General features: G+C 40.4%; 1 protein-coding gene across 5 annotated transcripts in view; it reads left to right on the forward strand.

Moving 5' to 3' along the window:
• The window catches only part of VPS13D (vacuolar protein sorting 13 homolog D), a 96,206-nt gene that overhangs the window by 25,417 nt on the left and 50,565 nt on the right, over positions 1 to 20,224 (forward strand). For 3 of the 5 annotated variants that reach the window (XM_040084773.2, XM_040084775.2, XM_040084774.2), the window contains exons 27-48: positions 252 to 462; positions 591 to 762; positions 1,070 to 1,182; positions 1,723 to 1,932; positions 3,899 to 4,164; positions 4,349 to 4,482; positions 4,764 to 4,919; positions 5,433 to 5,628; positions 5,943 to 6,017; positions 6,734 to 6,940; positions 7,392 to 7,481; positions 8,494 to 8,634; positions 9,792 to 9,914; positions 10,614 to 10,688; positions 12,903 to 13,008; positions 13,336 to 13,488; positions 14,074 to 14,209; positions 15,190 to 15,237; positions 15,992 to 16,142; positions 17,475 to 17,685; positions 18,782 to 19,029; positions 19,668 to 19,859. In XM_040084773.2, the coding sequence (XP_039940707.1) occupies positions 252 to 462; positions 591 to 762; positions 1,070 to 1,182; positions 1,723 to 1,932; positions 3,899 to 4,164; positions 4,349 to 4,482; positions 4,764 to 4,919; positions 5,433 to 5,628; positions 5,943 to 6,017; positions 6,734 to 6,940; positions 7,392 to 7,481; positions 8,494 to 8,634; positions 9,792 to 9,914; positions 10,614 to 10,688; positions 12,903 to 13,008; positions 13,336 to 13,488; positions 14,074 to 14,209; positions 15,190 to 15,237; positions 15,992 to 16,142; positions 17,475 to 17,685; positions 18,782 to 19,029; positions 19,668 to 19,859 (3,414 nt within the window). The remainder of the gene's footprint in view (positions 1 to 251; positions 463 to 590; positions 763 to 1,069; positions 1,183 to 1,722; positions 1,933 to 3,898; positions 4,165 to 4,348; positions 4,483 to 4,763; positions 4,920 to 5,432; positions 5,629 to 5,942; positions 6,018 to 6,733; positions 6,941 to 7,391; positions 7,482 to 8,493; positions 8,635 to 9,791; positions 9,915 to 10,613; positions 10,689 to 12,902; positions 13,009 to 13,335; positions 13,489 to 14,073; positions 14,210 to 15,189; positions 15,238 to 15,991; positions 16,143 to 17,474; positions 17,686 to 18,781; positions 19,030 to 19,667; positions 19,860 to 20,224) is intronic. The other 2 variants (XM_040084776.2, XM_040084777.2) reach the window with 1 other exon arrangement.

Genomic DNA, 20,224 nt, shown 5'->3' on the forward strand with positions numbered 1-20,224 from the left:
AATTGGGTGTGTTTTGAGATGCAGACTGCGCACATACAGGGAGTGTACTTGGACTCCTAATTAGGAATTTACATTTACCTGTGAATGAGCTCGGTATCTAGTAGTTACAGACATTGATGAACATGAATAAAAAAATTAAAAATGTAGAATAAAATCAAAACTGAGCTAAATTTCTTTTTAAAAGTAGGTTGCGTTAGTTTTGCACAGATTCTGTTTTCTTTCTTAATGTGCTGTCTCCTGTGTACTTGCAGAGGATCACATCTGCCTCTTAGACTGCATTGTGGTTGATCTGCAGGACATGGACATCTTTGCTGCTGAAAGATACCAGAGGGAGTATTCCAAGGCTGTGGAAGATAGCAGTGCAGATTTGAGCTTTCCATCCTATTTGGTGAGGCAGACAGGAGGGAGCCTGCTGACAGAACCCTTCAGACTGAAGTTAAAAGTGGAGAGGAACTTGGACAAGTGAGTTTAAGCAGGGTCACTTGATGCTGTCACCTAGAGCTGTGCTTTAGATGCTTTTGTTGGATCCTAGAGCTCTTGCCTGCTGCGTTGGAGCTCCTGGAAACGCTGAGGTTTCCTCTTTGTTGCAGGGAGCTGAGTCACGCTGTGGCAGACATTTCAATCCACGGCAGCCTGTCCTCAGTGCACTGCTCCCTGGATCTGAACAAGTACAAACTGATCCGGGGGCTGCTGGAGAACAACCTCGGGGAGCCCATCGAGGAGTTCATGCGCCCTTACGACCTGCAGGATCCAAGAATTCTTGTAAGGGGATCTGTGTGCAGCTGGAATTCTCTTCAGATGGGGGGGGGTTGCTGATTTTGCTGATGGCAGCAATGTTTTAAGGATAAAGAAGCTCTAGACCAGTACTGTGAAGGGGATTGAGGGTCATTTTCAAGTCATTTCACGGTGTGGTGAAATGTAACATTTCCCCACTAATGGTTTATGAAACTCTTTGGAGAAGAAGGACACCACACAAAAGCTGTTTACACTTTTCTCAAATACAGTTTAATTCAGAGGTGAAAGTTAGACAGATGCTCTGAAAAACAATGTTGGCGTTTTCCACTTTCAGACAGTTTTGAGTGGAGAAGTGTATACTTCCATGTCATTTCTCATTGACATGGTTAATGTCAGCCTGGAACTGATGGATCCAAAGGGAAAAGACGGATGCAGCTCTTTAGCCAGGTATGAGTGTTCTTCTCTTACTGAATACCTTATCTGAAATACTGTGGTAACATGAAAGATACAGGACAAGAATTGAAATAATATGTGGAATTACAGTTTTAATTATGCAGTGAAATAGAATTTCTTAATTAGAGTCCAAACTGAGCGTTTGAGCTGCTCTGAAAGATGAAACTTCAAAAGATACAGTCTGTCTTTCCATTTATCCTTGAAATAACAGTCCAGTAATCAGTTTACTTGCCCAAGAGAAATAGAATTTTAATTAAGAAAGCAATACGAGGGAAGGTTAAATAAAATTTCTGCTGTGTTGGCTTGTTGGGGTTTTTTTAATCCAGAAGGTTTTTTTATCAGTGGAAAATATTATTACATTTAGTACAGATCTATTTTCTGCCTCTATGACGTGGGACAATGATTGTAGTTGTTTTAGAAAATACCTAGATGAAAGATTCCAGCAGTGTTGCCATACTTGTGAAATAAGTGACTCCAAGGAATAAATAAACTGTAAGTCTCTTCGGTGTGTTGTTTTGCTTTTTATCCTCCCAGGTTTGATTTTAAGAAATCCAAGTTGCTTTTTGAAAGCTCTTCAAATGGAACAAAGTCTGTGAATCTGGTCTCTCATTCCATGATGGCCTTTGACACTCGTTATGCTGGACAGAAATATGCTACAGGCCCCCCAAATGTCTTCAACTGCATCTTTCAGTCATCAAAGAACACCAGTAGCCCAGGAGCAATCCAGATTGAATTGCATTTCAGGTTGGTAATTCTGGGATTTGTTTTTAATAATGACATCATCAGTATTGTCCTGATTTTAATACACCTGTTATTATTGTAGATGAACTTGAGAGCATTTTATTTCAATCTGATGACATTTTTGAGGTGATCAGTGGTACTTGATAGATTGAAATCTGCAGTTATCAATTCTCTGGAAGTTGTTGGATTGGTTTTTTTTTTTTCTTTTTCACTTGTTGCAATAAAATTTAGGTTTGAATGTGTAAAGGAGCAGGTGAAGGTTTGACCTATTAAAATCAGTAGTGCTTAAAGCTCGGTAAGTCTGGTCTGTCATTGTATGTGTGCATAAAACCAGCTTGTAGAATTTTTAATATAAGATGCACAAAAGCTGTTTCCCAGCAGGTGTCACACATGGTTTTCTGAGAGCATCAAATACAGACAGAAATGGCGCCTCTTTCAAAGACAATCTCTGTACTCTCTTCCATGTTCTGTCCTACCATGTCGTTTTTCCTTACCTGTTTTAATCTAATTTAGTATTGAAATTAGGACTATCAAGTATCATGTCAGTATTTATCTGTATCAGCATGGTGGTTTTTTTGAGGAATGTTAACTGCCAAAAGAGAGGGTGAAGTGAAATGGCTGGAGATGTTGCTTTTACTTCTGATCAGATTTGCTGACCAAGCTCAGCTTTCTCACTCTCAGATAAGTATGATGCCTTCTGAAACAGTTGGAGGAATAATATAGGGAAAAAAAAAAAAAAAAAGTGGATTATTTTAGTCCAGTAGAAAATTTTAGAGACATTAGCTCATAAAAAGCAGCTAAAGAAACTTGGCAATCGAGAGAAAATTTCTTGTGAAGATTTGGATGCTACGTTACAATTTTAGGTATCTAAAAAAATGTGTTCAGAAAGAGGCCAACATTTCAATTTGAATAAAGCCAAAATGGGATTTACTAAAAAATACACCCTAAAAAACCCCCAGGTGGTTTTCACAGAACTGTTGAGTCAGTAGGTGGCTAGATTAGACACAGCCAGTGCCTTTGCACAGTACAGCCTAATCTGGTTTCTGAGTGAGAGTTTCAGGAATCTTCTTCCCCACTGTTGTGATTTTAAATTTCAGCTGCAGCAGCATGTGGTCTGTTTTTAGTGGTGAGAGCATCCTTGGCAGTAGATGTAAGGGCTGGCAGAACTCAGTGATAGTGCTGTACTGGCTGGTGCCTCTTGAAATATCCTGGCGAGCCAGGGAGGGTTATGGGCTTTGCAGAGCCTGCTCCCCACTAAGGCATCACAGTTCTTTGGAGATTTTATCGTTCACACTGTGCTGGATTGAAAATTACTTCGTGGTATTTTTACCACTTAGATGATTTTCCGGTTAGAATGATCAAATGTAACTGGTATTCCAGATCATGAAGCCAAACAATTCATCTCTCCTAGCCAGAGCTTGAGGATGGGATGCTGGGAGCTCAGGCAGGCTGACATTTTTTCTGAATGACAACGCAGCTTCCTGTGCTGCAAAATGCTGTCAGGGTGTGAGAGGAAATCTGTGTTGTACCTCTTATCTCAGAGCCAGGTCTGAGTTTCACGCGCAGAATGTTTGGTTTGATACCCAACAGACATAAAATTATAATTTAAAAAGGGGTTAAAATTAGAGATTTTGAAAGTTAATATTGAGAATGTAAGTGTGTTGAAGGAGCTTTTATAAATTTTGTGTCATGTAGTTTTTCAATTCATCTCTTTTACCGTTATTGCTTAGAATTTGTGCAGTTAAGATCTGTTGGGGTTCTGTGGGTACCCAGTAGATCTTAACTGCACAAATTGTTGAATTTCAATCTGTTTAAATAGATATATATGTATGTATTTTACAGACACTGTAAACCAAGTGTATCCCTGTAAAATACCATATAATTCTAAGCAGATACTGATAGCTTTCAGCATCCTTTTAAATATTTGCAGGTTATAAAGTTCACCTGTGTGCTTCTCTCTTCTTAAAAGGTCTACTAAGGATTCCTCCAGTTTCACAGTTGTTCTGAACAATCTTCGTGTATTCCTGATATTTGACTGGCTCTTACTGGTTCAGGACTTTTTATACACTCCTCGAGATACCAAAAAGTGGGAAAATCCCCATTCATCCCGGCAGAGAACCTGCATCAGTGACACCGCTGTTGTTCCCAAAACTGTGAAAAGTGGAGTAGTTACCAAACGTTCCTCACTCCCTGTGACAGCAGAAAAGCAGCTGGAAGTCAAGGTTAATGTGACAGGTAAACGTGCTCTTCTCTGGTGCTTTTGTAGGAGTTTTTCCCATTAAAAGCTGTGCTGGTTTCAAACCAGGTCCATTAAAATAAATCAAAAAACCAGCTGCAAATGCTTAATGATAACCCTAAAACCTGCTTTAATGATATTGCCAAGTGCCCCGTTGGTTACTTGTCTTTTTTTTGGGTTAAGGAACTGAATTTGTGGTTGTTGAAGACATGTCCTGCTTCGATACCAACGCCATTATTCTGAAGGGAACCACTGTTCTCACTTACAAGCCCAAGTTGTTAGATCGTCCTTTCTCTGGCAGTTTGTCTGGCATTGAGGTAAGAAAAACAAATTTGCTTCTCTATAACCTCTAAAATTAGAGAAGTTTGTGAAGATACTTTACTATAGATATATATATGAAAGGAATAGCCCACAGATGCTTTTTGAAATTTGTTGGTTTCTCATCAGATGCTCTCATTTTACAGCAGTTTTGAGAATAGTTTTACATTGTTTCTGCTAAAAGATTGTAAGACTTGACTGGAGCCTCAAAATATTGCTAATTCTTGCCAGGCCTGTTCTCTCAGTTCATACTTTTTTAAAAATAATTTGCAATTTTTAGGTGTTTTCGTGCCGGTTAGGAAATGAACAAGAGACTGCACTGTCAATTATTGATCCAGTACAGATTCATATGGAACTTATTGGGAATTCTTCCTACCCAAGTGGTTCAGGACTGCTAGATGCTTTCAATAGTGAAGATTTTCCTCCTATTCTAGAGGTAATATTAAAGGCCTGAATAAAACTGTGTGCAGTAGAGAATACTAGCAGAGATGTTTTATGGCCCAAGGATTCAATAGAAGACTTTCAAATGAAGGAAGGAGGCAGAAAATGCTCTTAGTGGTAATGAAAGTGTGATTTCTGGGATATGTTACAGAGATTAATACTGGGGGAAGGAAATGGGCTGATTATGTAGGTTGATGGTGTGAGGATATTTTTCTATATTTTCTGTTTGTAATTGTTAGGACATATTAGGGGGCAATTATATTTAAATACTTTTTTTACCATTATATCAATGTAAAACCTCTTTTCCCTGAGATGTAATGCTTTTGGTTGTTGGTAAATAATAACAAGTTTGATTATTTTATTATTGGATCATTAAAACAGCACAGTGATCAGATTGTGACACTAAACTTTGTCTTCCTTTGGGAAAAGCTTTACTAATATCAGAAGTATTTAAGAAAAATGTGTAGAAAAAAGGCAAGTCAATCTTCTCTTCCAACTTTTCATTTAGATTCAGTTGCAAGCACTGGATATCAGACTCTCCTACAACGATGTGCAACTCTTCTTGGCGATTGCAAAGTCAATTCCCCAGCAGACAAGTGCAGCTCTGCCTGACTCGAGTGCTGGGGGTGCTGCTGATGCCTCCAGTGCAGCACTGGGGAGTGAGACCAGAGATGGAGCCAAACATGTGCTGGATCCTGTTCTTGGTATGATTTTCACCGTTGGAGTGAAGCCATTTTTAATATCTAAAGGAGGTTTTTACAAAGGGAAGTTAATCTATATGCTTAACACAAAAGATGTTGGTATTTATGGTGTAAGACACTCGTTGGTTAGAACTGCCTAATGCCTCATCCTGATGATATACAAAAATATAAAAGCAGGGCTGAATCATGTGCTTTTTCTACAGATGTAATCTTAAACAAACAAACCCCCATTTTTCACAGAGATGCATCTTGATTTTAGAAATGAAAACAAGTAGGTAACTGTCACGGATTCATGCTCGGTTAACTGTTAATTGCAGAGGTGCAGCTGGCTCGCCTGCAGGAGCTGGGATTCAGTATGGAAGATTGTCGTAAAGCTCTTCTCATCTGCCAAGGTAACACCAGATATTCTTAGCAGGGCTTTGCACAATGTTCATGTTACCTTAATTGCAATTAAATAAAGCCTTTAGATGTTAGGTGGCGATGCTCAGGCAATGTTTCCTTCTTTAGAACATCTTTGGCTCTGTGCTGTCCTGTAGTCTTAAACATTCTTCCTGTTCTGCCACTGTGTAAAATCCACCCCCTAAGGATTCTTTCTGCCCTTTGGGGTGTCATGTGTGACTGGCATGTCATTTGAGTGTATTTTTGTTGGGGAGTTTTTTGTCTTCGGGTTGGTAATTTTTGTGGTGCACCAATTTCTTGCTGTTACACATCTTTTCCTCTTGAGAGCATGTGTTTTCATCTCTCCCTTTTAAAATCATATTTCTCTAGTTCTGCCTGCAGTACATGAAAAGTTTCACGACAAAACTTTAACAGCAGTGATTCTTTTTTCCTTTAGCACTATCATGCTTCCTACCTTATCTATAGGCATGCATAATGTTTTAGATTTTTATTACATTTGCGAATTTCAAAACACATTTCTTACTCTTAGGATATACCAGTGTCTTTCTAATCTTCTCATATTTATGTTACAAAATAGAGCATATTCAAGATGCTGCTGAGAATATTCTCTTAAGAGAGAGAGAATTAGTTTGCTTCTATATGATTTTTAATAAGTACATGTTGTTGAGAAAGTAGGTGATGATTGATTGGGTGTTTGCTTTTATCTCAGGTGACTTGAAAAAAGCAGCAAGTTGGTTGTTTAAGAATGCTGAACCTCTGAAATCAGTTTCTCAGACCTCTTCTGGTCGAAATAGCCAGGGGATTGTGCCTTTCCAGTTCATCTCTGGAGTGGAAATAAAGGCAGAAAGTGTCTGCATCTGCTTTATCGATGACTGCATGGACTGTGATGTTCCCCTGGCTGAATTGACCTTTTCACGTGAGTGTCTGCTTCTGCCTTGGCATGAAATGACTGTCAGCTCTGGGTGTGTTCCTGCTCTTGTTTGTCAGAACTTAGCAAATTTCAGCTGACAGTGTCTTGGTGGTGGTCGTGTGGGGGACTGGGGGTTCCTTCTCCTTTATTTCTGTTTGATTTAAGTTTTGGTTTTAAGAGGATTACAGTCTTTGTGAGATTAAGATTCTGGTTTCCCTTTTTTACATCTCGTAACAATTGGAATCTGTCCTGAGCAGAATCCTAGGGAGGCTCTGTACTGTAAGGTGTGGCTGTCTGCAAATGTTATTTGAAGAGTATTATGATAGGCTTTTTGTACCATTTCAGTTTAAAAGACAACACAAAGCCTTCCATTGCTTACTTAACAATCCACAAAATCAGGAAGCTTGATTGTTTTGCATTAGTTTAAATTTCACTTTTTTTTTACCCCCCCCCACAGGTTTGAATTTTCTCCAACATTTGAGAACCAGCCCTGAAGGCTACGCTCATTTTACCCTCTCCGGAGATTATTACAACCGTGAGCTTTCAGGTGAAATACCCTCAGGGGTGGTTTTCTTATGTAAGTTTTGGAAACAGCCTTTCCTACTACAGGAGCCTGAAGTTCAATCACTATGAAATGCCTCGAAGGGAACAGGGAAAAGTTGACTTTTAGGACTGTGTTTGTGTGAGCCAGTATGATCCCAGACAAGAGATCTTGATTTGAGATCAGCTGGAGGGATGTGGAAAGTGGAGACTTTGCTGGTATGAAAGTGGCACTCAAGTTTTCAATTGGAATTGCATAAAAAGGTTATCCAGCCAAATAACAGTTTTATAACAAGCTGTCTCTGCATTCTCTTCTCTTTAATTGTTTGGTGCCTTGAGTTTATTACATATTTCAGGAAGGAAAAGCATGTGAGGGCAGGTGATTCAGCTGAAGATAAAGGATTAACATAAGACCATCACAATTTATGTTTCAAATACAAAAAAGCAAGTTAGGCCTCAGTATAGGCCAGATACTGGCAAAAGAAGTAATCTAGTTGTGTGCATTTTTTAACTTAGAAACTAAATTTTCTGTTACATTACTGGTGACAAGCACCCAGGAATTATCTGTCAATAACAAGGTAATTTTCTTGGTTTTTAAAATTACTTTGTTTTTAAAAATATGTAGGGTGGTTTTTTTTAATAGCTTCTAAACCTTTATCTTTTGAGGTACTAAATAATAGCCAACTTAACGTATAATTGTGTGAAAATCATTGTCAACGCTATTTGAGAGAGCTTAATTCCAGCTAGCTTAAATATAACGCTCTAATTGCCTTCTAGTGCTTTAATTGGAACTCAGATAGTTCTGCAGCACCCTCCATACAGTATACATGGTCTGAATGGAGGAGCTGGACCAAATTTTTATTAGGTATTAAATGAAATCCATAGGCTTGCAACCTCACCTTGAACACAGACTAAAAGTAAAGGATCTAATGATGGAAGTTTCATAATTAAACATGCAAAGAGCATTCCTCTGTGACCTCCATGTGTGTGGCAGAGGTGATGCCTTGTGTTTCTCTCAGGCTGGGAGCCGTTTATTGAGCCGTGGCCGTGTTCAGTGTCCTGGCAGCAGCAAGCGTCCAGCCGCCTCCACCCTCCCCGCCTGAAGCTGGAAGTGAAGGCCAGACCACGGCTGGATGTGAACATCACCTCTGTCCTCATAGGTATGTGCAATGTTCCCTGAGAGCAGCGCTCTGCAGAGTGCTTTTCACTGCTGAAAATGACAGGCATCTGTAGTTAAAGTGCTGCCGGTGTCCCGCGGAGGGGCGGGATTGGTCCAGGATACTGCACCCCGTGTGTGTTTAGGCTGCCTCTGTTCTGTCAGATGTGAAAGTGTAAAGACAAGAGCTGCATATGTTAGAGGTTAGCAGGAATTCTTTCTCTGGTCATATGAATTCTATCGAATTTGTATGTTATTGGAAATTTATTTTTAATCAGAAACAGGCTTTCATCTAAAGCTTTCCGTACTTCACGGGGCTTAGAAATATTTTGATCAGCTCATCGTTTTTCAGTGCACTGACAGGTGTAGTGGGGAGCTACTCATTTCAGTTCTTTGGTTTCTGAGCATCTGAGCTGTCAGTTCCCACCTCTGGAAATCAAAATATTTTGGTCATCATTAAATCCAATTTCATGTGAGCTTCTGCGTTGTGGGGCTCTAATTGTTTGCCTTTCCCAGGAATATTGTTGCTCATTCAGAATTATTTGGTGGGCACGGTAAGAAAAAACGGCAACAGCTGAGCTTGTAGATGTAACAGAAAAGCCTTCCTTGGTCCTTTCTCCCCCAAGGAGAACCTGGGGGGTTGGCAGAGAGAGGGGGAGCCAAAGTGGCAGGAGAAGAAGCAAATCAATGATTCCTAAGATGATGCTTTCTAAAAGCAGTGATAATAAATGGTGAAATTGGTTTGTGATTAATACTGTGCCAGGGGACTCAATTGGTGTCTTGATATTTATGCAGGAATGAGCATGTGCCTCTTAAAAAAGAAGCAAACCCCAAAACCCCTAGGAAGTACTTCGAACATGAAAATATTTAAGGTTAATTGCCTTGGCAGGGAGAGCTCTTAGATTGGCATAGGAGTGTCTCAAGAACATGAATTCCACTGAAAGCTTTTTATCTTAGGGATATATATTTTTGTAAGACACCGCTGGGATTTTATGAGCTGTTGTTTGTCTTTAACTTATGTGACTCACAGAAAAAGCAGTGAAGTGAAACTTCTGCTGTTAAAGTGGAGTAACTTGAGTGTGATGAATTTAACAGAGTTTTCAGTGACTTTGTTTATTGCCACCTTGAAGACATTGGCTGTCTGTGCTTACATTCCTCTAGAGCAATACACATGTACCAAGCAGTCCTGGATGGAAGATTACTGTAAACAGGACAAAGAAGTGAATGTAATCAGCTCAGAAGACTGGATGGGTTCTTCAGTGGATCCCCCATGTTTTGGGCAGAGTATGTTAGTCATTAATCACACTTTATTTGAAACAATCCTGACACCCGTGGTCATCTGTCTAATGTATTACAAGCATAAGTATTTTGGCTTCATGGAGTACAGTGATTTGTTAGAGATGTTTGGCAAAAAAAACCCCAAAAAAACAAACCCAACAAAAACCCCAAGACAAAAAAAAGCTGCTTTCTGTTCACTTATGTTCAATTCTTCTAAAACAAAAAGCTTTCTGGCTGCTTAGCTTTGAGAAAGAGCTTTGTGCTGCTGGTTCTGCTTCCTTTCTGGCTGCCACTCTCAGTTAAGACTCTCATGTCAAGGCTTAGATCAGAGTTTTGAGTTGAGGCTGTGTGCAGTTCAGAGAGGATCTTTTCCTCTCTCTGTACCCCAAAGATCTTAATAACTGAGTTTCTGGAAAAAAATACTCTTTTCTTTGTCAAACAATCACCTGAGTGAAAACTCTCAATACATGGCTGGTCTTTTCAGCTTATTTTCTCCCAGAGTTCCTTCTGCAAGGAATTTTATCAGTTCCTTCTTCTGGAAGGAATTTTATCAATTCCTTATTCCAAATGCCAACTTAGTGTAAGCAGATGGACAGAGACACATAATTGCATGACGTGTATCTTCCCTTTTGCATGCAAGGGAAGATCTGCCTGTACCTGTGTGGATTTTCTGACCTGCTAACTTTGTCTTTTCCTGTCTGCCAGGCCTCCCTCTTGTCTACCTTAGAACTAGGAGCACAGCCAGTTTGACTAACCTAGAGCATCAGATCTATGCTAGAGGTACAGTACAGCACACAGACACCCAAAGGTGCTTTTCTTCTTTGGAAGGCTCTCGCACAATAAACACCGTGCTGTGTGTGGGACTTTCTGGTGGATTGGCCTCTGTATTTAAAAATAATCAAAGCCCAAAAAAACCCTCAGGCTAAGTAATAGAACAGCTAGTTTTCTTTTAGTCTGTTAGATTAAATATTTCATCCTGTCATCCTCTGGGTCCTTCAGGGAAGAATGGGGAAATTTAACCCGATGTGGGAAAACTGGTTTTGTGAGGGAGGTAAGGGAATTGTTGGTTATTCAGTGCCCCTCTTCTAGAGGGATAGTACAGAGGATTAAAAATAGCATAATAATATGACAGTATTTAATTTGTATTCTAAAAATATCCACCATTGTGTTCACTATACATATTTATGTCTAATTTAGCGTATTTATGTACTTAAAACTTTCAGATGCCTTCAGAAGCACAGGTTGTTTTCAGTAGGCCTTAGGAAATAAAGCATTCCTAATAATTTGTTAATTAATCTATTTGACAGGACAGGTTTTGGGCAAAACCGTTCAGTATAAAGTAAGATTTTTCATTTTTTGATGTTAGAGAAGACAAACAGCACACTTCATAAATATATAGCCCTGTAGAAAATTTAATGGTTGGGAGGACAGAAAACTTTCTGGAAATCTACATCTGTTTCCTGTTTGAGTGCCATTAGAAATATTTTCTCTGAGTTAAAAAAAAAAAAAAAACCAAAATGGAAAATTTAGGATTTTTTTTTTTCCCCCCACAAAAATCAAACAAGCAGCAAAACGTCTTAATATTAATTGCTTGGCTTTTAGTAGGGGTTGCAGCTAAATTACTAAATTAATTATGAAAAAAATCCTCCTGGTAATGATAGTTTTTTTGGTTTTTTTTCAGGCAGTAGTCTCAAAACACAACTTTTACATTTCTCTTGCAAATGAGGCCATAGTCCCAAAAATTCTTTTTCAGAAGTCTCCAAAGATAAATTGGCAATAGATTAAACACCAGAGTAAAAGTTCATTTGGCTTCTGGTTTAATTTTGTAGAACCTAGGCTAGCCAAAAAAAATTATATAAAGTGAAACTCAACACTAAAAACTTCTATTTGCTATTGGCAAAAATCTGAGTTTTGATTTTTCAAGGATTTCATCTTCTTGTTATTTAATTGGAAGCAACTTTCTCTGTAAGCTTTAGATCAGATTTAAGTCTCCACGGACGACGTGAGGGTGAGATAGGGATTTGTTGATCTGACAAAGTCGTCTGTCACGATCAGTAACTCCTTCAAAAACTTTTCCTGCCCTCCCCACATCACCCCTGCTTGCCTCTGGAAACCTTTTGGAGAAACTTCAGGTCTGGGGAAGAGATTTCTGTCTCACCTTTTCTTTAAGCAGCTGATTTATTGTGTGTGCCTTCTTTCCCCTTCCCTCATAGCAAAGCTGTGTGCATTGAGGTAGCGCCATTTATCTTCCTTTTTAAGTAAATTACCGGACTTTGGCAGGGGTTTTTCTGTGTCCAGCCTCAGTAAGTATTTTCACAGATTTCATGCACTGCAGTGTGGAAGGTGAGGGTAACACTTGTGAGCCTGTTAGAAATTTGTGCTTGGAAAAAGTCGAACATGGGAGGAGCAGTATCTTCCAGTGCTTTGGTGTCCCAGCAGTTTAACAAAACCAGATTGCTTTTGGTTGCTCTCAAATTATTTTCCATATTTCAGTAGGCTTTGTCCTGCACAGGAAAACATTTCTACTTGTCCAAGCTTTGAGAATAAAAGTCCCTTTAAAGGGGATACTGGTTAACCCTGTATTTGTCACATTAAATACAGCATAAATCTTAATTATAAGTGAATATGTGTTTAGTGTTTCATGAGCATTTAGATGTACATAAAAGGTTTCTGATTGTGCTTGGGTTTTTAGTTAGATTTTCTGCTTCTTAGGTGTAACTTGAAGGCATAGTATAAGACTTGACACAAAGAAACAAAAGAACACGTAGATTAAGCTCAGTTCCAAGGTGGGGGGTGATGTAGGGGAAGAATATCTGTTTGTTTTGTACCATTTCTGTAGCAGTTTCTAATTGTAAAAACTTTGTAGGTAATGTGCTGTCCCGTTCCTTTGTTTTTCTTTAGTTAGTGCAGGTTGTGGCACTGTATCTCATCCCACGTTAACACCTGACCGATGTTTCTCACAGCACTCAGACAAGTCTGTGTTCTGTTTTGTAGCTGAAATGAAGACCCCAAAGCGCCGGCAGCCGTTCGTCCCCTTTGCTCTGAGGAATCACACTGGCTGCACTCTGTGGTTTGCCACCCTGACTACAACCCCAACCCGGTAAGGAGCTCTTCAGGGATCGCTTCAGACATTTGTCTGGCTCCTCTTCCGCATCAGCCAAACCCCGTTGTTTCCAGTGCTTTTGTTTTGCACAGACATGTAGGCAACTCCCAGTTTTACTCAGTTAAGAGCCTCTTCTTTAACACGGAGATAATTTTATTATTAAACAAAAAAGATCTTTTTTTTTTCCAAGAGACCTAGCAGAACGTGGAAACCACTCAAGTACATTGGTGGTGTGAATGTGTTCACTGCAGGACTGAGGCAGACAAAAGAAAGCACTTGCAACTTGAAGCAGTCATTTTCTAAACGCTCTGGTTTTCTTCACAGGGCTGCGCTGTCTCACAGTGGGAGTCCAGGTGTTGTTCCTGAGGAAAACGGGACGTTGCTGGGTGATGCCCATAATGTCAGTGAATGGCAGGAGGTTATCACTGGGGAAGAGGTTCCGTTTGAGTTTGAAACCAGAGGGAAACTCAGACACAGGTGAAGGGACCAGGCCATGAGGTGTTGTGACAGTCTCGTGTACGGAGCTCACAGGTTCACAGTTGTCAGGGCACTGGCAGGTGCCACATTCAAAGTGGCTTTCTTTAAAATCGACTGTTAATGTTTAGTTTCTATTTTTAATACTCTTGGATGGAGGGAAATTATTGTTTCTCTGGTAAACAGCAGCAACTATTGCTGTTGGTGGCAATTCTATTCCTGCATGTGAGTTGGATCATTATAAACTTTTAGAAGGACTTGGGGGCCTTGGTTACAAATCAGTTTTGAAGGACTTTTGGGGCAGTATTGGTTGTTATCAGAGGTAAGAACTAGAACTTGTGTACAAATATGTAGCACACTTTTATATTTGTGACATAGTTGTGTGTCTGTGTGTTCCTTAGGAAAGGTGGGGTAATTAGACATAAAATCAGGTCCATTTATGCATGAAATGGAAAAACTCGAGATTTTTTTTAATGCTTCAGTGAGATTCTTTTAACAGAATCCAGGGGATGTTTGTGGTCTGAACTGTTTGGTATTCAGTCTGTATAATAATGCTTAATAGTAATTTAACTTGCTCTAACCTGGTAGGCACACACATGACCTAAGGATTCATCAGTTGCAAGTGAGAGTAAACGGCTGGGAAGAAGTGAGTCCAGTGTCTGTAGACAAAGTTGGAACATTTTTCCGATATGCTGCACCAGATAAGAATTCCTCCTCTTCTACTGTAAGTTCTGATTTTGAGTGTTTTAAAAGAACCTGTAAATTAGGAGTAATGATGTCTGCAGGATTTTGATCTGAAAGCATCTGCTGTATGAGACTGTCCTCTTTCCAGTTAGCCTGGACTGGGAGAGCCTGGAGATGCTGGGTTCCTCACTGGAACCAAACCACAGCCAGAGCAGTCAGCTCTTAATCTGTGCTTGGCAGGCAGAGCTTCCAGTGGCAGAACAAATGTCTTAGTGACAGGCCATGCACTGGTGGAGACTGAGCTTTAAATCAGCATTTCAGCAGCTGCTTTTATTTCTTTTATTGCAGGAATGCTTTTCGTGTCTTTAATTTGCTTAAAATAAACAACACTGGCAATTTCCTGTAAGCCTATGGATTGTTTTTGAAGTATGTGGCTCTGCAGACAAATTATGCTTGTCATGAAGGGAAAATGCAGCTGTAATAATCAGCAGGCTAGCATTTGGTGGAGGCTCAGTGATAAAAATGGTCTTGTGGATTTCAAGACTAAGTTTTGAGACTAGCTAGTAGTTGTTGAGCACTGGACAAATAGGAGGTGGAGATCTTTGTGATATAAAACAGAATTAAATTTGATTTGATACTGCTGACAAGAGCTAGTGGTCTCTTACTTGAATTTTCTGGTTTTATATTGAAGCATAAAAAGGATCATCTCTGTGTAATTTGAATATTGAAGGAAAAGGATGCAAATTATGAGATTATGATCCATTAATGAGAACTGCTGTTCAGCATCATCTCCTGTAGAATTTTTCCTTACAACAAACCCTCCTTAAGCTTCATTTTTTGCCAAGCAGTATTACAAACAGACTTTGCTAATCTAGTTCTGACATGATCCCAAGTTGTACTGAAGATCAGAAACACAAAGTGATGGAAGTTTATTCATCTGTAGTAAAGTTCTGTGTTAAAGCTGAGAGCAGTATCTCAAAAGTTGAACTACTTTAACCATCTTGTTTACTTTCCTCCCAGCTTGGAAGCCCAATAAGTAGAACAAATATAATACATCCACAAGTCTATGTGAGTATATATTTTCATTTTTTTGAGAGCTACTTAAGGAAGAGTAGGGAAACTCTGCAAGTGAACAGGCTTTTCTATCCTTCTAGAACCTTTTCAATAGAAAGGAAACAAAATTTAAGCAAACAAAATGCACTTTCAAATCAGAACAAATATTTATCATTTATCATTCCTCACCAGTATAAATGTTTGAAAAATTGGTCTTAAATTCCAATATATGAATTCTAACATGTAAACACACAATAAATGTTGTTTTCAGGATCAAAGTGGCAATGACTTTTTGTAATGCAGAAGGTAAAACACAGCACAAGGGCAGCTATGAGTGAACAAAGTATGAATATGTTAAGAAAGCTCTGCTTTATTTTTCAGTTTTGACAGATAGGAATGATGAGTGGCTGGTAACTGTATGAGGCTTAGACTTCAAACTCCACAGATTTATTAAATAAAGTAATAATGAGATGATGTATAAAGTTCTCTTAGGATCTGTGTTGCTCTTATTTGAACTTGCATCATTTTGAGAAAGATAATGGAGTTAGTGGTATGTGGCAATGCTTTTTTATAATTTTACTGTGCTTTGATGAGGAGGTACAGGATTTTAAACCACCATTATTAAACTATTTATACACCTTACGTGTTGCACATGGTTGGTCTCAGTTACCAAGTTTTTTCTCCAGCAGTTAGTGCTTCATAATGGAGGTGTCCCTCTTCTAGATATATTCATTACCTGAGCTTTTTAATGCTTTTAAATATCTTCCAGTTTTCTTCATTGCCTCCAGTTCGTGTGGTGTTTGAAGTGACCATGGAGGGGAGCGCCCGGAAGGTGATAACAGTGCGCTCAGCCTTGATGGTGAAGAACAAACTGGAAACTCCCATGGAGCTGCGACTGGACAGTCCTTCTGCCCCTGACAGTGAGTGCTTGTGCCCCTGACAGTGAGTGCTTGTGCCCCTGACAGTGAGTGCTTGTGCCCCTGGCAGTGGGTGAGTGCTTGTGCCCCTGACAGTGAGTGCTTGTGCCCCTGGCAGTGAGAGAGTGCTTGTGCCCCTGGCAGTGAGAGAGTGCTTGTGCCCCTGGCAGTGAGAGAGTGCTTGTGCCCCTGGCAGTGGGTGAGTGCTTGTGCCCCTGGCAGTGAGAGAGTGCTTGTGCCCCTGGCAGTGAGTGCTTGTGCCCCTGGCAGTGAGAGAGTGCTTGTGCCCCTGGCAGTGAGAGAGTGCTTGTGCCCCTGGCAGTGAGTGCTTGTGCCCCTGGCACTGAGTGCTTGTGCCCCTGGCAGTGAGTCCTTCTGCCCCTGACAGTGAGTGCTTGTGCCCCTGGCAGTGAGTGCTTGTGCCCCTGGAAGTGAGTGCGTGCTTGTGCCCCTGGAAGTGAGTGCGTGCTTGTGCCCCTGGCAGTGAGTGAGTGCTTGTGCCCCTGGCAGTGAGTGCTTGTGCCCCTGGAAGTGAGTGCGTGCTTGTGCCCCTGGAAGTGAGTGCGTGCTTGTGCCCCTGGCAGTGAGTGCGTGCTTGTGCCCCTGGAAGTGAGTGCGTGCTTGTGCCCCTGGCAGTGAGGGAGTGCTTGTGCCCCTGGCAGTGAGTGCTTGTGCCCCTGGCAGTGAGTGCGTGCTTGTGCCCCTGGCACTGAGTGCTCTCCTCTCCTGTCACCTACAGTCCTCTCTGAACTCCTGTGGGGAGTTCAGCTTTCCCTGCAAGAAGATTCACTGCTGTCATGTAATGCTTCCCACCAGAACTGGAGACAGGAGATGGGTCGTGTTAAGAAGAAAACAGTCAGCAAGAGGCTAGAGAGCCCAGCAGGATTTTTGGTGGTTGTTCAGATAAACAGGGAAAGCTGAGACTCTATAAAGACTGAATCTTATTTCTGTATGTAGGAAAGTTGTCTCTCTAGCAGCACTCCAGAGGGTTTTGGTGTTACCATGCAAAGGTTTAGCGTAGAAAGATAATGATACACTGACGGTGTACCCAAAAGGTCTGAAGAATGTGGGTTTTTGTAACAAGCGTTTTCACTGAAGAATTTGAGCACCAGCAAGTTTTTAGGCTGTTTCAGATTTACACACTGAAATAAGTCTGCTGCCAGATTGTTCATAGAGCTGAAAATAACAGTTTGGGGTTTTTTGCATAAAGCAGGGATTGATTTACATTAAAATCAAATGTATTCCCTTAAAAATCTGAGACTTACTACTTCAAAATTTTATGGTTTTCAGTAAAGGAGCCTCTTGTGATATGTGTGTTTTCTTCTCTGATTGCAGAGCCTGTAGTCCTTCCAGCAGTTATGCCAGGAGATTCCTTTGCTGTTCCATTACATCTCACATCCTGGCGTTTGCAAGCCAGGCCCAAAGGAATGGGAGTCTTCTTCTGTAAGGCTCCAATTCACTGGACTAATGTCCAGAAGGCAGCAGAGGTGTGCAGCAGCAAGAGGGAGTGCCATTCCATGGAGTCTGAAAACAGCCAGTTCTTCAGGTAATTAAAGCCTAGCTCTTTTTCTGTAAGCTCTGATAAACAAACTCCTGTGAAAGTAAATAACGGGAAGGAAGATGCTTAGAGATGGAAGCTGCTGCAGTTCGGTGATGTGTTTTATTGGGTGTGTTGCATAGTGAGAAAGCAGTGAAGTGTAGCTGCTCTGTTTCTGCAGGGCTCCTTGAAGTCCCTCTGACAGTGCTTGTTAAACCTCTGACAGCACAAAGCACGCTATGAATATTTGCTGTAAAAAAAAAAAAGTTAGAAAATAGGATGTGAACTTACATTAAATTAACTGCTCTGTGTCGCTGAGGATAATGAGTGGTTTTCACTAATACTCACTCTTTGTCCTCAGTGTTCTCTGCTCAGTTCTGAGGCCAAAAATGTCTCTGCATAGTGAGGACTTAATTGAATTTTGTAGTTTTCTGATGTGATTGATTTAGGGTTGCTCTGAATTTAGGAAATACTAGGATAGGGATTATGGAAGTTGTGTCAGGAAATGACCTTTGCACACTATATAGTTACTGCTGTGTGTCAGTACCATAATTCATTTCATAATATGCTGGGTTTGAATGTATCACATTCAAATTATTTAAAATGAAGGTTTACCAACTCAATTTTTCACCTTAACTAAAGAAAAACTGAAATGTCAGGTGGCCAGAGCAAGGATCTATCTAGGAGGATAAAAGGAAGGATATAAGGAAGAAAGAAACATTCAGCATTTATGTTTAAGAACAGGATTATAGTTTAATGGTTAAAAATCTCCTTTTCGTAGCAGTTATAACCATGCTTTTGCAAGTCTATGAAAGTTGGTAGTCTCTAATAGCCATTTTCTGTTAGGTCTCTGGATAGATCAGTTTTTGGAGAATTAACATCAGTCTTTGATTAAAATCAGAAAATCATGTTGTCTTAATGTCAGACGTAAATACAAACCACCTTATAATAATCTACAAAGTGATTATGTGGACAACAACTCTAAATGCTGTTTTTCTTACCAATCCTGAAGTTAGGGCATCTTTGAGGACTTAGAGCAACACAGAAAGACAAGGTTTAATTGTCCTGTCAAATTCACTGACTTCTCTCGTGTCGGCATTCCCAGGTTCTGTGTTGCTATAAAGAAAGAAAACTACCCGGATTACATGCCTTCCAGCATCTTCTCTGACAGTGCTAAGCAGATTTTCAGGCAGCCTGGGCATACCATTTACCTCCTGCCAACGGTGGTGATCTGCAATCTGCTGCCTTGTGAGCTGGAGTTCTACGTGAAGGGTTTGCCCATCAGTGGGACGCTCAAGCCTGGCAAAGAGGCCGCCCTGCACACGGCTGACACAGCCCAGAACATCGAGCTCGGTGAGGCTCCTGCTCAGGGACCCTCTCTGTACCTCTAGGGAGCTTCTTCCTGCAAGGAGCTATGGCACAGAATGGAAAAACAGAAAAAGATGATTTCATTGGGTTGCAGGGCTTCTTATTTTTAATAACGAAGTGAGCACATTGGGAAAAAAATAAACCAACGCAATATTGCTATCATTCCTCCAGATCTGTCAGCTGTCACTTAGAATGTTCCTTGTTCAGTTCTCGTTTTCCTGATGGTGGGAACTGGAGAGAACAGTGGTGAAGAGAGCAATAAATCAGATAAGCTCCTGCTATTATGGGTGGTTTTTCTCATTTCTTTTTGACAGAAATAATTGATGTTGAGAGTATATGTGGAGTTATACAACACTGGCTGGACCTGTAATGCCTAAAGCAATAATGAGCCCTAAGCAGGGTCCCTTACAGAACTTTGTTTTCCTGTTTGTGACTTAAATCGGGGCATTTCTTCATGAACTCAGAGTTTACTATACTGGGCAGATTTAAAAGTTGATCTGGTTGAGCTCTATGAACTATTTAAGGAGATCGTGTTATGCGAAACACCAACTTAAACGCTTACCAAAAACCCATTGTTTGTGTGGGTGACGTTTTATTTTGCTCTGCTTTGTTCTGTTTCACAGGGATATTGCTAGAAAACTTCCCAATCTGCAAAGAGCTGTTGATTCCTCCAGGGACACAGAACTACATGGTGCGGATGCGGCTGTACGATGTCAACAAGCGGCTGCTCAACCTGACCATCCGCATCGTGTGTCGTGCTGAGGGCTCTCTGAAAATACTCATTTCAGCTCCATATTGGTTAATCAACAAAACAGGCAAGTTCTGTTGTAATCGTGATGTGGGAAATAAGGGTTTCCTAGCCAAATGAAGCTTTTGAACTCTACTTGAAAGGAATAAAGGTTGTAAGAGTTTATATTTTTCATAGTGCCAGCAGCTACAGTTTGATGCGTGTTACAGCAGCTGACTGAGACATTGGGTTGCTGTATTAGAGATTTTCAAACATGAGCTGTTGTACCTTTCAACCAGTCAATATAGATTAGATTACTGTTAAAATCTGTGGTTTTCAAAGACTGAAATGCCTTGAGAAGGCAACGGGTGTGAATTGCAGTGAGTCTGTGTGAACTTCTGCTGGCACTTTCAGGTCTGCACGGACCGGTCTTATGACCTGCAGCCATGAACA

This window comes from Hirundo rustica, chromosome 22 (genome assembly GCF_015227805.2).
Source record: "Hirundo rustica isolate bHirRus1 chromosome 22, bHirRus1.pri.v3, whole genome shotgun sequence".
NCBI lineage: Eukaryota > Metazoa > Chordata > Aves > Passeriformes > Hirundinidae > Hirundo > Hirundo rustica.